The 15,415-nt window shown below is 48.2% G+C and overlaps 2 protein-coding genes across 5 annotated transcripts in view; one reads left to right on the top strand and one right to left on the bottom strand.

Moving 5' to 3' along the window:
• The window catches only part of WTIP (WT1 interacting protein), an 85,084-nt gene extending 75,355 nt beyond the window's left edge, over positions 1–9,729 (bottom strand). Inside the window, exons 1-2 of one of the 4 annotated variants that reach the window (XM_075765531.1) lie at positions 7,864–7,998; positions 7,346–7,454 (exon numbers count right to left, since the gene is read on the bottom strand). In XM_075765531.1, the coding sequence (XP_075621646.1) occupies positions 7,346–7,370 (25 nt within the window). In that variant the 5' untranslated portion in view covers positions 7,371–7,454; positions 7,864–7,998. Of the gene's footprint in view, positions 1–2,699; positions 4,569–7,345 lie in introns of those variants that run through there. The other 3 variants (XM_075765530.1, XM_075765532.1, XM_075765529.1) reach the window with 3 other exon arrangements.
• Positions 6,977–15,415, top strand: part of RRAD (RRAD, Ras related glycolysis inhibitor and calcium channel regulator) — an 89,979-nt gene continuing 81,540 nt past the window's right edge. The window contains exon 1 of the mRNA XM_075765534.1: positions 6,977–6,988. The gene's annotated coding sequence lies outside the window, so the exon portion shown is untranslated. The remainder of the gene's footprint in view (positions 6,989–15,415) is intronic.

The following is a 15,415-nucleotide window of genomic DNA, read 5'->3' as shown; positions in this document are numbered from 1 at the left end:
GTAACACATACCACACAACAAAAATATCTGCTCCAAAGTAGAGAAAAGGGACAAAATCCACTTCCAGAGACAGCATCTACACAGGCACAGTGAAAAATCACATAAAAATCCAGCCAAACACTGACATTTATTGGTTGATCATTAGCACTTCTGCTAATTTTGTTAAGAGCTCAAGGCTGTTCCTGCTCCCAAAGAAGCCAACAGGAATCCTGCTGCCAGCCTCAGGAGCTGTCACGCCCCTGGAGCATCTCCAAGCAATGCCACATCACAGCGCCAGGTACCTCCATCCTGTCAGGACTTGAACCTTTCAGGCAGTTGAACACAGCCCTCCAAAACAAGCCTTTTTAAGCTCGCAATAAAACTTACAGGCACCATGCACATTCCTGCATTTCTTCCTTTTTGCTGCTTCAATTTTGCTTTATATCATCCATTCCCAGACCTGTCAGAGAGAAGGCACTTAGTCCAGGATGGGCATTTAAACAAAAAATCAAACACCACATCATACTCTGAGACACCTAGTTTCTCCAGCCACAGAATAAAAAATTATTTTGGATGCAACTAGTGCCAACGGCAGAACTGCTGCACGGCAAAGCACAGACTTTGAGACACCATAGGAACAGCTGCACCTCCTCTACCACAGCAAGTCAGGGCATCTGGGGAGCAGGGTCCCACAGGGTCCCAACACCTTCACCCGAAAGACAGCTGCCCAAGCACCCAGCTGGCAGGCAGTCATCACTGAGCAGCACTGCAGAATTGCATCCTCTGCCAATGCCCAAGCTGGGTCCAGGACAAAGGAGACTCCCCTCCAACACTGTGGGGCTCTAGGCACTGCTGAGGAAAATCCTAGACTGTAACTCTGCCAAGGTACTGTGAAGCACTGTCCTGTGATAGTTTTTAGGACATATGATGTAGGTAGGAGGCCAAACCCAGCGCTTACTAAATTTCTGCAAATTTTTTTTGTTTGTTTTAGTAAAACTGTTTGGCTTATTGCTGCTGTTTTATTTTCTTTCCACTGATGAACAACCCTTTCAAACATCCGAAAATTACTTTGCCAGATTTTTTTTTCTTTGTAATTAATCATGTTAGTATTTGGCAATTTCTCTTGCTTTGAGAAGGCTTTCTCAACATCCAATATCCACAGCTGTAACAGAGACATTTATATCCTAATTTATTAACCGTGGATATTAAGGATTTCAGCCTAGACAGGTAGCTTGGTGGCAGCAGCAAAGATATTAGTGAGAGCAACAAAACTGTATCATTTACACATTTTAAATGTGAAAGTGGTACAACTTCACGGAAATTTCCCACTAAGAAGCATCAACTGCAATCACATTGTAACTACAGCTACTTTGACAGTTATCTGTTCCTTCACAACGGGGTCACATTTCTACTCTACAAAATACAGAGGCCACAGAATCTATTAAACTATTTACTCCCAATTCGACACCATCGCGTACAAGTTTCCAGTGCATGATTTAACATCAAACTGGGACATTTACACACACAAATCTTTGTGGAGGATCAGGTACAGAGGCTAGGTGAACAGCTGCCAATACAAGTTAAACTCCACTAGAGAACAATTTTTAACTTTGAATCTTGCTTAGGATGTCTCCCTGACCCTACTAAGAGGGCATATCTGACTGGGTTTTTTTTTTTTTGGGGGGGGGGGGGCCCAGGGGGACGGGTGTATTTAAAAGCCTGATATTACTTCTGGGAATTTGAGAACCTTTTACTTGCGAAATGCAATACAGACCTGACTTGGAGCTTGTGACAGAGCCCTAAAAAATAAGCAGATCTAATGAATTGCTCAGTGTTTCACACAGCAGCCCCATGGCTCTGCAAACACCAGGGGCACAGCATGCTCCAAACCAAAGTGCAACACCAGCTCCACTCAACCCTTGCAAACCAATATCCTTTCCACAAGGATGCAGACTCTTTGAAACAGGCAAAACCAAACTTCCTTCTCCAAACACATTTTGCATGTAAATGATCCCCTTTACTTTAGGCCCATATTGCTGGGTGGCTCATCCCTTCCCTCTGCCTTGGCACACTGCTGCACCACCCTGTCGCTCAAAAGCATTCAGGTAAGTATGACATTCACAGGGGTACTCACACAGATACATTCCCCAAACTGTAAAGTGGTAGGAAAAGGTAACAATTAAACCAGGTGTTACTATACCACAGCAGTGCATATGCCTATGCCCATTCTGTATTATATATCCAAACCTCTGTATCAGTAATCTCACCTGTGGCAGACTTCTTTTTTTCAGGCTCTGTTAAATTTATGTTATCATGCTTATTTTTTTTATTCTTTTCATTATCTTGAATTCTTTCTACATTGTCTCTCCCCCACCTTCCTACTTCTTCCCCCCTTTTAGACAACTCTGCAGCTCCAGGCTTTCCCTATCACTATTTACCATTATTTTCTCCACTCATTCAGTCCATGATTCACTCTCTTCCCCTCTCCTCTATGCTCACGCACCCAGGCACACACAGCAGCACCATTCACTCCTCTTCACACACACACAGTCTGCACTGCCTGTTGTCTCAGTGTAGGATCAGTGACAGGGGAGCAGGCTCCTGGTAGCTGTGAGCCATGAGGATGCTGTTAATTCCCATGTACCCCTGCATCTCCCACTGCTGCTCTTCTTGCACCTTGCCCAGTGAACAATCTCCCTTCTCTGACCTCATTTTTGAGGGCTTTCTTGCATTTCAGCTAAAAAAGCCTGACCACTCAACTCAGTTTCAGCAATATATTTTCCAGCTATAATTGGGAGATTAGCAAAACCAAACTCTGAAGTACATGACCTGTTTGAATGCTTCAGGAGACCACACCATGTAAGTTTATTTCTATTTACATGTTTGCCTATTAAGGGCTCAGATCTGGTGGAAAAAAAATCCTTTTTCACAGGATAGCCTCAACTGTAAAAGCTGAAGGATCTCAGCTGCTTATCAAAGCTGAGTGGATTTCTACGCTCAGATAAAGAGAAATACAAAGTAATTCCCAGACAATAAATCTTCGCTTATTTCTAAAAACAATATGATATATCAATCATTACTTCTATTTTGATGGAAATACAAAGGATCTAATATTTCACAAAGAAAGCTTCAGGAAATCATAAGACAAAAAGCAACACTTCAGCGAAACTCGAGTCTTCTGGTCACCAACTGCAATCTCACTCAGATTTTCCAAATTTCATCTTTAAGCAATGCAGCTTCTAGGGATTTACCACTGTCATCTGTCTTAAATTTGATCTCATTTGTACATACACTCTTCCATCAAAGGGTGAGGTGGCAGCAAGGGGTAGGGAAGACACTCGATGTGCAGAGATCGGGAAAACTTTCATAAATGGCACTGCACAGGGGTATTGAAGGACAGCAGCAAGATTGCAAACTTGCTTGTGTCTCTCTAGACTTTGCACGAGCAGGAAACAATCCATGCTCCCCCTACCTCTCTAGTCTCGTAGAGCCTTTTTCATCTCCTTTTTAGTTCAAGAAGGTGAGACAATTAAGTAATTTCTTGCACTGGATCCTACCACCCTGACCAAGATGAGCAGACAGCCCTTGTTGGGTGACAGCTGCAGCACAGTAGGGGTTGCTGGGACTACACGATTGCTGCCTGCACTCCTCCATCGACTCTCCTTCCGTATCTGACAACACACCAGTGGAGCTGCAGGATATACAGAGAGATGTGGTTCAAAACCAGCCAGATCAGCATGACTGTTCAACACAATGATATTTCCCTGACTGGCAGATAACAAGCCTTAGGTGTGCAGCCAGTCCCACAAGGATTGCTTTGACTTGGATGGGCATGCCAAAGTCCAATTTTTGCCTTAAACGGTCTTTTTCAACACCAAGACAGACTGAAAAATTCCGCAAAGTAAATAGAATTTAAGCCAGTGCCTGAGCTGATGACTTTCTAACACCCACAAATGTCCTGTTGACACCTCAAGATGCACAAGCATCCCTGAAACACAACTTTGACAATTTACCTCATCACATGTGAATGCTCAGCTGAGAACAGCTATGAAGGTGAGTGGAAGTACTTTTCTATTACCTCTCTTCTCAGCATCAGCCACTAAGTTGAGCACGTTTACTAAACCATCAGTACATTGACAGAGGGTCTCAGAGGGTTGAGAATGAAGCAGTTTGGGCAGGGGTTGCATAGGAAGCAGCTACAAGGGAATGAAGTCTCACAGCTTTACCAAATCCAGCTGCAGACTGCTGCCAAAGGAATGGTCTCAGCCTCTCGGAGCTCTGTCTGCACCCTCTCCCTTGGGTCAGCTTCAGCCACCTCATCAACAGTGATAAACTGAGGCAGCTCACCAATCCAGTCCAAAACAACCCTTCCTCTTCCCTTCCTTCTCTGCAGGCTTCATTTTCTGTAAGATCAATGAGCACATGTGGCTGCAACATGCTGGTGGGAACACTTGGAAGTGGCAGGGTGCTACCTCTCAGCTGTGCAACTGGGGGTAGGGCAGATGCAGAATGCTCCTTTTGCAGCACTACATCTTCAGTCAGATGAAACCAACTGCGGAAGGGCGTTCTCTCTACAGATGCACTGAAGCCTGCCGGAAGAAAGTGGAGGATGGAGAGGGTGATGCAGTAAAGCAAAGCTCCCAGCACAGTGTTGCTCAGAGCTGTTCATACCAGCATGGGCAGAGACAGCTGTCAGTCCCCTGGACCTGCTGGGTTGCACACTGCTTGGCTCCCCTGGAACCTCTCCAGCACAAATCCAAAACATAGCCCCATACTAGCTACTATGAAGAAAATTAACTGTATCGCAGGTGAAACCAGGACACACTGCTCAATATTTTTTTTTTGGGGGGGGGAAGGAGGGCAGGCACACAGAACACAGTAAAATTACCACTGTCCTCATATAAACATCTATTCACTAGACAGTTTAATGTTCCTTAATTAGATGAACTCAATTATCTCCTCTGTTCCTTCTACCTTGTTAGACTATTGGCTCAACACTTCTGTTCTCCATGGGCATCACAGAACACACCATAACTGCCTCTGGAGCATGCCAGATGCCAGCGCTAAAGGAGCGAATGTGTAAGCAAAGACTTCAGCTATAGTACATGCAAGCTGCTATGCAAACCAATGTGTTTCTCCTTGCTTCCCTTTATTAACATTGTTTAAGACCCTTTCAGGTGAGTTGAACTAAATAGCAGACTTCTCCCCATTCTGTTCTTGCTTTCCTTGTCTGTGACCCATCAGCCTGTGGTCTTTCCTGCCAACTGCTCATGCGCTTGCTCAGCCAAAGCTCAGCATTTGCCTCCATGGCTGATCTGAACCAGACATGTGGGATCACATGTATCAAAACCTCAACAACTCAGAAATCAACTTTTTCTTTTAAAGCATCCCAGTTTTCTGGACTTCATCTGCTTCCAGGGTGCAAGTCATAGCAGCACTACTTTGTGCTGCTACAATACCTACAAAGCTGCTGGTATGTACGCTCTCTAGGCATAGAGGCGCAAGCTTATTGCTGATCCTACGATGCATCCTCCGAGGTTTAGGACATGCTACAACACATCGCTACAGAATATACCTGCAAGTAGTGACACTCACAATAGGCAAATTCTTATAAATAAGAAAAACCCACTCACAACGCAGATTCCCCAGGCCTGGAGCCCCTGATCGCACATCCAGCTTCCCTGGCCACTGGAAACCCCTCTCAGAGGCTCAGGATAGCTATAACTTGTTTCTTACTCCAAATACATCTTAATTCTCAATCTCTGACTGTGTATCACAGAAATTCTGAACGCAACATTTCTTGCAGTTAGCTTCTGCAGATGCTCAGAAGTGAACCGTTATTGTCCTCAGCTGCAGTCATTCAGCTGGTGAGGAGTACCACACCAGGTGCCACACCCTGCAAAAAATGCAGTGGATGACCATCAGCTTTCTTATCAGCCCCACACAGGATGAGGGGAGACAGTAAGCCCTGTGTTCAGCTTCCTTTGTCTGCGCACAAGAGCTTGTAGAAACTACGCCACTGCAGTTCACAGAAAGGTTTTCCCTGTAGGAGTGGGTACTGCTCACTTAGCTGCCTCTGCTAATTGCAAGAGTCTGCAAAATGCTCGTAGTCAGACAGACCTGGGCCAAGGAGCCCTGCAACTCCCTTTCATGCAGAGCACACTAATGCTGTGCCAAAAGCAGTCTGAATCCTCATGTTTAAATCAGCAACCAAGGTAATGCATGTTTCCATCCTCAGCAACACTCGTGTCAGTCAGAAATCACACGCTGCCAGGGAGCCTTTTCCTCTATACCCGGGCGGCACACAAAGGCACAGAGATAACTGTCCCCTCAAAGGCCAGGGATGGGGGCTGGCTCATCCATAGCCCCTTATCTTCCTAGGTTCATCCTTCCCCTCATCTTCCTCCTCAGCCGGGAGCTCCTACACAAGAGCCCTCACTCCTCATTCAAGCAGGAAACAAACTGCTCCTGAGGGCTGCCCAGGTCCAACAGTCACCCAGCTCACCCGTAGTCCCTGCTGCAGGAGAAACAGAGCAGTATTTGCACACTCCAGGATCATCTTTCAAAGGCATTTTGGCCTTTCTACCCAGTACAAAGTAAGAAAGACAGGTGAGCTTAATCCTAATTAGTGTGACTGCAAACTGCACTTACTCATTTCAGTGTTACTTTTGTTCTATAAATCAGCAACAGAAATTCAGGAGATGATCAGATTTAGCCTCAGCAAGGACAGAGGGCTCTCCTCTCCCCCAAACTCCCCTCCCAGGTATGACACTGACTCCTGCCAGCCTTGCATGCTGAGCCGACCCTGCAAAGCCCGGTGGGGCAGAAACAATGCCAAGCTCCCACAGGCACTCTGAACAAGCACGAAGATTTTATTGAACGAGGCACTAAAAATTGCTTCACCAGCTACGTTTGTCGCCTATAAAAGTTATCACAGACGGCCCGAGAGCATGATCACAAATGCCACAGCCTCAGGGATGCCGGATATTATTGGTGAAGCTTCAGCAGCCCAAGAGGAAGGGAAGCAGACCAGAGTCACGGTAAGCCCCAAGAGCACAAGCACCTTCTGTAACACCTCAGACAAGTCTCCCATTTACACGTGGAAGGGGAAGCATCACACAACCTGGCAAACCGTGTAAGGAATAGACCGGAGAGAGATCAAACACCAGAAACGAGCTATGGTGCAAGCACTTCTGACACCAGACAGCATTTGTGGCGATATGGGACTTCAGCAAGCAGCTGGGTCCAGAGCAGCCCTGGGCATCACACGCTCGCCTTCTCCACCGCCAAACCCACCCGGCTCCAGGCAGGCCCCACACACCGTCACCCTTCAGCCGCCCGCACCCCACCTCGGCGGGTCACTCACCAAAGTATTCCTTCTTCATGTGCATCTCCAGCTCCTTCTCCAGCTCCAGCGTCAGCGCCTCCAGCCGCCTCTCTGCCTGGCTGGGGCCGCTCTCCCGGCACGGCGTCACCTGGTAGGGGAGCTTGAATTTGGGAGCTGAAGCAGAGCCTTTGGTCGGGCTGTAGGCGTAGGGGGACGCCGCCTCGGGGGCGGCGGCCGGGTGCTGCTGGTCGTGCCGCGGCGGGGACTGGGCATGGATCTTGTGGTAGACGTCCCCCAGCTCGGGCACGGCGCCGTCCTCCTGCAGGCCGGGCCCCAGCAGGGAGGAGCGTGGTGAGGGCAGCTGCAGCTCGGGGTAGGCGCTCATGGAGCCGCGGGAGCTCCGCGAGCTTTGGCTGGAGATGCTGGAGCGGGGGCTGACCACAGCGGCGCCCGCCCCACCGCGGCCCTCGGGGCCGCAGAGGCTGGAGCGGGGGCTGGCCAGAGCGAGCCCGGCGCCGCCTGCTCCCTCCGGCTCGGCGCTACCCGGCGGGCCGTACCTGGAGTCCGAGTAGCTGGAGCGGGGGCTGGTGGTACAGGAGTACTGGCTGGCGGTGCTGGAGCGGGGGCTGGCGTGGCGCTGGTCGTAGCCCATGCTGATGCCGCTGGTGCGGTTGCTGCTGGGCTTGCTGCCGCCGCCGTCGTAGCTGGTGAGGCTAGCGCGGGGGCTGGAGTGCTTGCTAGTGTCGCTGGCCGTGCTGGCGTAGCTGGAGCGGGGGCTGAGGGCGGCGCCGTCGTACTGCACCAGGCTGGCGCGGGGGCTGCCGTACTTCTCCTGGCCGGGCACCACCAGGCTGGAGCGGGGGCTGGAAAACTTCTCGTAGGGCACCGGGGCCGCGCCGCCCAGGCTGGAGCGGGGACTGGAGAACTTGCCGTGCTCGGCGACGGGACCCGGCGAGGAAGCGGCCAGGCTGGCCCGCGGGCTGGTGGCGCCGTACTTGCCGTCCGGGCCGCCGGGCACCCGCCCGCCGCCCTTGGCCACGTAGCTGCCCTCGTAGGCGCTGCCCGCGGCGTAGCGGTAGCCCTCGGCCGAGTAGCGCTTCCCCTTGTCGGCGAAGCCGCTGTAGCAGGGCAGCGCCACCTCGGAGCGGGTGCACACCCCTTCCTCGCAGCACGGCGGCCCCGCGGCCGCCGGCGGCGGCTCGGCGGCGGCGCGGCCGTTGGCGGCGCGGAGCGGGGCGGCCGGCGCCGCGGGCGAGTAGGCTTTGCCGCAGGGGGCGGCGGCGGGGAAGGCTTCGGCGGGCGGCGGCGCGGAGGTGCCGTTCATCTTCCGGCCCCGCTGCTCCGCCGTCATGTGGGCGGCGATGACCCGCTTGGTCTCCTCCAGGTCGGGGTGCAGCACCAGGTCCCGACGGCCGCCCCGGCCGTACGGGCCCTCCAGGCTGGGCTCGTAGAGGGACAGATCCTCCATGAACTTGGTAGCCTTCAGTGCCATGTCCTCCTCGTACTTCTCCATGCTCGGCCGGAGCCCCGCGGGGCGGGGGAGGGATTGAGAACTCTCTGCGAAAGCACAGTCCGGAGCAGAGAAAGAAAAAAAAAAAATCAACCCCCCCAAAAAAACACCCTAAAAGAAAGCCCAGTCCTGGCAGGGCAGCGGCGGGACGCGGCTCTTTCTCCGGCAGGCGGCAAGACGGCAGTCACCTCAGCGGCATCCCCACGCTGCAGCGCTCGGTTCGGTGCGGCCGGGCTCCCCGGCGGAGCACGGCGAGCGGAGACGAGGAGCACCAGTGTCACTTTCCAGCCTTAAATAAGTTGCTCGGTCCAGTCAATGGCGCGCTGCGCGGAGGAATTTGCGCTCGGCGGCTCCCTGCCCCCGTCGCCCCCGGCCGGCCGCCCCGCGGCGGGGCCGCGGCCCGGCCCGCACCCCCGGGCGGGGGGCGAAGGCGGCGGCCGACCCAGAGGGGCTTTGCGGCGCGGCGAGCAGAGCGCGGGGCGCGGCGAGGCTGGGACTCCTTTGTGTGGGGCAGGAATGCGAGGAAGGAGACTGGGCGCTGCGTCCCGCTGGAATGTAGTTAATGCCGGAGCCAAACAATGATTTTCACCGAGTCAGTCAGGGAGAGGGCGGCTGCGGTACTGCTCAGTGGCGGGGCCGGCAGCTTCCTTCCGCGCCGCCTGCTCCCCTCCTTGGCCGGCGCTCACCGAGCCCTGCCCGGGGCTGGCGAGCGGTGCTGCTGCTCGCCGCGAACCGGGAGGCGGTGGGGCTGTCACCGCGCTGCGGGCCGCCGCCGGGCGGGAAGCTGGGGGGCTGAGTGGGAGAGTTCCCCCGCCCGGGGGCTCGGCGGAGCGCCCTGAGGGAAGCCGCGCGCCGCGGGGTCTGTCAGGGAGGCGCTGAACAACCGCCCCGGGGTTCCCGCCTTCCCGGGGGCTGCGGCGCGCGCCCCGCTTCCCTGCGCCGCTCTCGCCCCTGGCTGGAACTTTCCGGCGGGACCCGCGGCCTCGCCCCGCCGGGGGAAGGGGCAGCTCTGAGTAAAATAACCGGCACCTCGGTGGGGTCTGCAGTGGCCAAGGGTTACGGGGCCAGTCCCGCTGCTGCAAATGACTCACACCTGTGCAAAATCCCCAAAACCGGCCAGGTGACTCTGCTGAGAGGACCTATGCTTTAGCATGGCAGCTGATAATTATTTGCAGTTATTTATTTAGCCTTTAAAAAAAGGCAGTACTAAGACATATGATAAACATATTGTGGCCAAAAGCAATCTGTGTATTGACGCGAGTTTAAGAAAGCATGCTACTGTTCGTGTAACTTTGCAAGAGCTTCATCTGCAGATTCAGTAACAAGACGCAGCACTGCTTGCCATTTATATCTGTATACACAGGAAAAAGGCTGTCAGAAAACACCACCTCCGAAATGGCTACTGAGCTGAGGCCTCCAGTACAAAACTGTAACCTACAGTTAATTTTTTTGCAACTAAACTGCAAATCCCTGACGTCTGTGTTGATGGCAGAAATGCTAACAAAGCCCTAACAATAGGCACCTGAGCGGTGTCCTTACACTGCTGGGCACTGAGCACCCTGTGAGGAGAGAAGTATGTTGCAAGTTTGAGCTGTAGGCACTCTGCCGTGCCAAAAACATTTCATACCTAATTAAACATTAAAAGCAACTGTGTACCCAAAAATGTCCCCAGCTGTGGAGGGCAATTGATTGGCAATCTGTTTGTTCGTGTGTGCAGAGGTGGCAAGCAAAAAAAAAAAAAAAAAAAAAAAATTAAAATCCAATAAACCATGTAAATGTGCAGAGCAAGACCTGAAAAGCAAAACTATTAGATGTGGGAGAGGTAGTCCACTGTCAGTGTGAACATATGTGCGCAAATACAACCAATCTGGGGAGTCAAGTGCTCTTTTCTATCATGTGTTCATATCTCTCCTTACACTTTTTGCCAATCTCCTAAGCAAGCTGTTACCATGTGCTTCTGCAGCTTACTGCTTGTGGAACAGTAGTGTCCAGTACAAGTGTACTGGTGCAGAGCTTCTTCTTCAGTCACTCCTGGGCTCTGTACTAGGATTATCTGTCCTGTTACTGACTTTGAACTACTTACTGCCAATTTTTATAAGGTTGTCTTCCTGAGAAACTAGGAAAGGCTCATGGACAACCTGGGAACTTGATCCATCAGAGCACATGTAAAGAGAAATTAATTTACTGTATTTTAAGATTTGTTTTGTTTTGCTTTAGACTTTACAACATTAGATAACTTTACTCGTAGTCTAACAGAGGGAGTAGGACATATTTGGGGGGCCCTGCCTGTGTGCTCATGCAAGGAAGCATTTTGAGCAGCTGTCTTTACTGTAAGAACTGTAGAGCTGATGCTGTGTGAAGTCAGAAGTGTAAGCTACAGCAGGAGCTTGTCCTTCTGTAGCTCTGTCCTTCTGAGCCACAAACCTGCCCTTTTTCCACCTTTTGAGGCAGCACAGTTCTATGCTGCTTCTGCTGCGAGCAGGTAGCAAGTTTCCACGGTATGCCTCTTGGTACGTAAGTTGTTACAGCACGTGCTTTGTTGAGTATGAACTCATGGAAAAACATACCAGGAACCGGGAGAATTTGGTGAATCTAAGGAAACAGCCCGTTTTAGTAAGCAATGTGGATCAAATGATAAAAATCACTTACTTTCACTGCTGAAAGCTTATGCTCAGTAAGTAAAACCTCAATGCCAGGCCCAGCTGAGGCTGGTGCAGCCCTGGGCCAGAGTATCCCTGCACAGTGTTCCCGCTCAGCCCTGCTGCAGGGGCAATACTACAGACCCACTCTTCACCAGTAAATTGTACTTCTGTCATACACATAATGAATATAACGTTTATCCACGCTATAGCCACAGATGCAGCCCACATGGGTGAAATAAATATGTTTGCAGTGGTACATAGCACACTTGAGCACTGCTGTATTCCTCATAGAGGACCGTGTGCGCCGAGCTGTGCAAACAAAGTGTAGAGTTAAAGCTGCTGTTGCTGTAATAAGTATCCCCATCATTCTCCTTGCTGTTATATAAAACAAAACCCAAAGTACTGGGTACAGCTTGACAATCCTGACATGTTTTTCTCCCCACTTTATTTTCAATATATTTGCTTAATTTTAACAACAAGCAGTAAAATGTATATATTGCAAAAAGACTCAAACTTAGGCAACTAAGAGCACAAGAGCTGTCATAGGGTATTATAAAATCTGAACTTCATTTCTTAATTTGATGTGGTAATCTTTATGCCTGATTTTAAGTTTTATCAGTAAATCAGATATTAAGGAAGGCCAGCTGCTTCTGTTAAATAAACTCCTTTGTCTAAGACTTAAAGGGAGCAAAAAAGCCAGGTGGAGTTATTGATCTGTGAATATCAGCTGGCTGGGCCTCACAGGCAGTGCACTCCTGTTTCTTCTAATTGCCAGTACCTTCAAGGAAACCCTGCCCAAGCCAACAGGCAGGGAGACCTGATGGTCTGCTGGGGATTTTGTCTTTCCTGAGTTGCAAACAGTTTATTGCCTACAAAGCAGAGAATCTCTAAACATAAGAATTCACTGGTGAAGCTTTAGCCCTATTGAAGACAATGGCAAAAATACCACTGACTTGTGTTGCGGTCTATGTTCTATCAGATGTGGGTTTACTGACATAATGCAGGAGAGAGTTCTTTGTCTTGCTTCATCAATTTAACAATTTGAAGCTGCTCAACAGATTTGCTTATTGCATTGGATGCTACCTGATTTTTTGCAATTTACCTCCTTGTCTCATCCTTAAGAAAACAATGAAATTATACCTTGAAGTCCACAAGGTAAATAAGACTTATTATTACTCAGGGATTTACTGTTCTGATTTTGTTTTAAAATTGATCAGTTTCTTGGTGAGGAATGTAATGATTATTCTTTTCCCTTGCTCTGATCTGTTTTAAGCCTGATTTAAAAAAAAAAAAACAAATGACAAAACCCCCTAAAAACCTTGTGAAGATCATACAGAAATTATGCTGAGAAATGTTTTTATTTTGGGAGAGGGGACTGAAGTTTTTATTTTCTTTAAAGTGGTAGCTGTATTGTGTTTTATATTGCTTTGTTTTGCTTGTTTGGGTCCTATATGTAAATTTGTATTGTGATAACTTTAAGTATAAGCAAGCTTTTTGGAATATGAAGTTTGGAAATTAATATGTATTTGGACTTGGGTGATTTGTTTGCAAATCACCTTGCTGTGACATGTTTTTAAAAATACTCATTTGCAGTTGATCACAGCTTTTAAAAATTGAAATTATTGAATGTGTTTTAGGGCACCATCTTCTGGTAGACAGAACGCATTGTACTTGGCTACCTTTGCTAGGCACAACTATTTAAAATATTTTTGACTAACTACTCCACAGGCTTACAGGTCATTTCTCATTCTAAATCTGCAATAAAACACTATTTAACATTTTTTACATTCTTCTTATTCATTGCAAATGCAGCTATTCACCGTGCTGCACAAATATAACTTGGGACTGACCTCGTAAAATTCCAGTCACAACAGGCACTTTGCGAACGTGCAATGTTAGACAGACAACATACATCCAAGCACTTAGGATTAATACACCATTTATGTATCTTATTTCTTTTATAGTTTCATCTTCCACTTCTCTTATATATTTCAGATAATAACACTTCTGGCCAAAGTAGTTTATTGGCTCATACTTTGGAGACTGCACATGGCCTTAGTCATGCTTCCTTGCGTTCACAGGACATAATCACTGTATAATCAAACACAATCAGTTAGCTTAATAGCAGCCACTACGTTTGCCCAAATACATAATTTAGTTGACCAGCTCAGTTAGCAGTGTTCCTACTTAGTACTTTTAAGGTGATCTTAGGTTATATAGCTTCTTATTTTGCAGACTTGAAAATATAAAAACAAAGTTGGGACTCTACAGAGCTAAAATTTATCTTCATGTGATAAAAAGAAAGTCCTGATTACAAAACTGCAAACCATCACTTGGCAAAGAAATCAGATAGCATTAGTGCATTTAATAAAAAATAGAAACACTGCATGGGAGCCAGACTGCTATACACATGGCCCCCTATTCGCTGCTGGTGAAAAGTACCAGACTAACTGTGTGTGCCTCTTTATATCCGTTCAAGAAATGAGGCAGACTACGAGCACTGACCTCCTGACCTGACAATACAACGCACTTTAGCTGTGATGAGAAGGATCATTTCAGAAGAAAGAGGACATTGGTTTGTTGAGAACACCAATTACATTTACATTTCATGGTATTTTCCATATAAAATGGTATTACAGGGATAACACTTGTTCACTGAAAATAATGAACAAATTTCCAAGAAGAGCTGTTCCACAAGCAGTGGAACTAATGAAAGCAGGTCTCCTACAGGTCTGTATTCTGCATCCTTTGCATTCTCCAGCTTGTAACTTCCTCTCCAAATCCTCAATAATGCTGTAGTCCTGTCACCCCCTTCATCTCATAGAGCTCTCCTGCTGCAACAGGACTTACCGTAGTCCTCAGTCAGTATATGCAGTACCTCCAGGTTCCTCCCACCATATGCACCTACATCCCTCAACAGACTCATCAGTGCTCTTCTGTCTCTGCCACTCCTCCTCTACAACATCTTTAATTCTCTCCCAGGTCCACCTACATACCATCTGCTCTCCGACCCCTTTGTAATATCCACACCTCCTAGCGGTTTCCTAAGCTTCTAGTTAGGTATCTTAGCCACCTTCTTTTCCCCAGCACGCTTCTGCGACCTCCAGTTATCACTGGTGAGATGCGCAAAATACAGCAAACTCCCAAGTGGACTTGTATACAGATCCACCAGCAGGTAGGTGTGCAAGTACCACAGGTAAAAAGGCTAAGTGCTACTGCAGAAGCACTTCTGTGGCTCTGCTTCTCCTTATCTACAGCCACTTACTTGTAGAATTGCAGTAGCTTTGAAGATCACTGATGTAACTGCTTAATGTTTGCAAGTAGCTTCAAATGTTGCTGGAGAGGGCTGGCAGAACAATTCCATAAGGCTCTTTTCTTTAGGAAGTCATACTGAAAATTTCTCACTTTTTCTCATGTGAGTGAAGAAGTACGCTGATGAGAAAGATAATGACATGTATCTGAACAGCAATTTTCTTAATATAAACAGATATCAAACTATATCTAGGAGTACATTTATTTATTTCATCCTATTCCTTCCTTAAAGAAGAATCAAGGCCTCCAAATCAAAGCATTAAATTGCCTCCCCCACCCATTCCTTTGTCTGTAGGTGTATGTTCTCTGTAATCATTCTGCTTAGACACTAGCCCAGAAATCATTTCAGGCAAGCAAAAAACAGATGACTGACTTGCATAAGATTTGTTATATTACTTTGATCCTAGTTTCTGCTTTCTTGCACATTCAGTATTTTAGATGCACAAAACTGAAGTTGTCTTGTCCTTATAGCTGCAAAGAGAAGAAAGAAAATATCTCTGCCTATAGGCCCAGAAACAGAACATGGGGAAAAAAACCATTTATTTTCCTTTATTCTGTGCTTATTCAGTTTTCTAATCCAAATTAAAAATTTTGGGGCAGTAGAGATAAAGCTTGAAGCAGATATCAATGGTATATATGAACTGA

The sequence above is a fragment of the Balearica regulorum genome, chromosome 13 (genome assembly GCF_011004875.1).
Source record: "Balearica regulorum gibbericeps isolate bBalReg1 chromosome 13, bBalReg1.pri, whole genome shotgun sequence".
In the NCBI taxonomy this organism is placed as follows: Eukaryota; Metazoa; Chordata; class Aves; order Gruiformes; family Gruidae; genus Balearica; species Balearica regulorum.
This window is presented reverse-complemented; position numbering and strand designations above follow the sequence as displayed.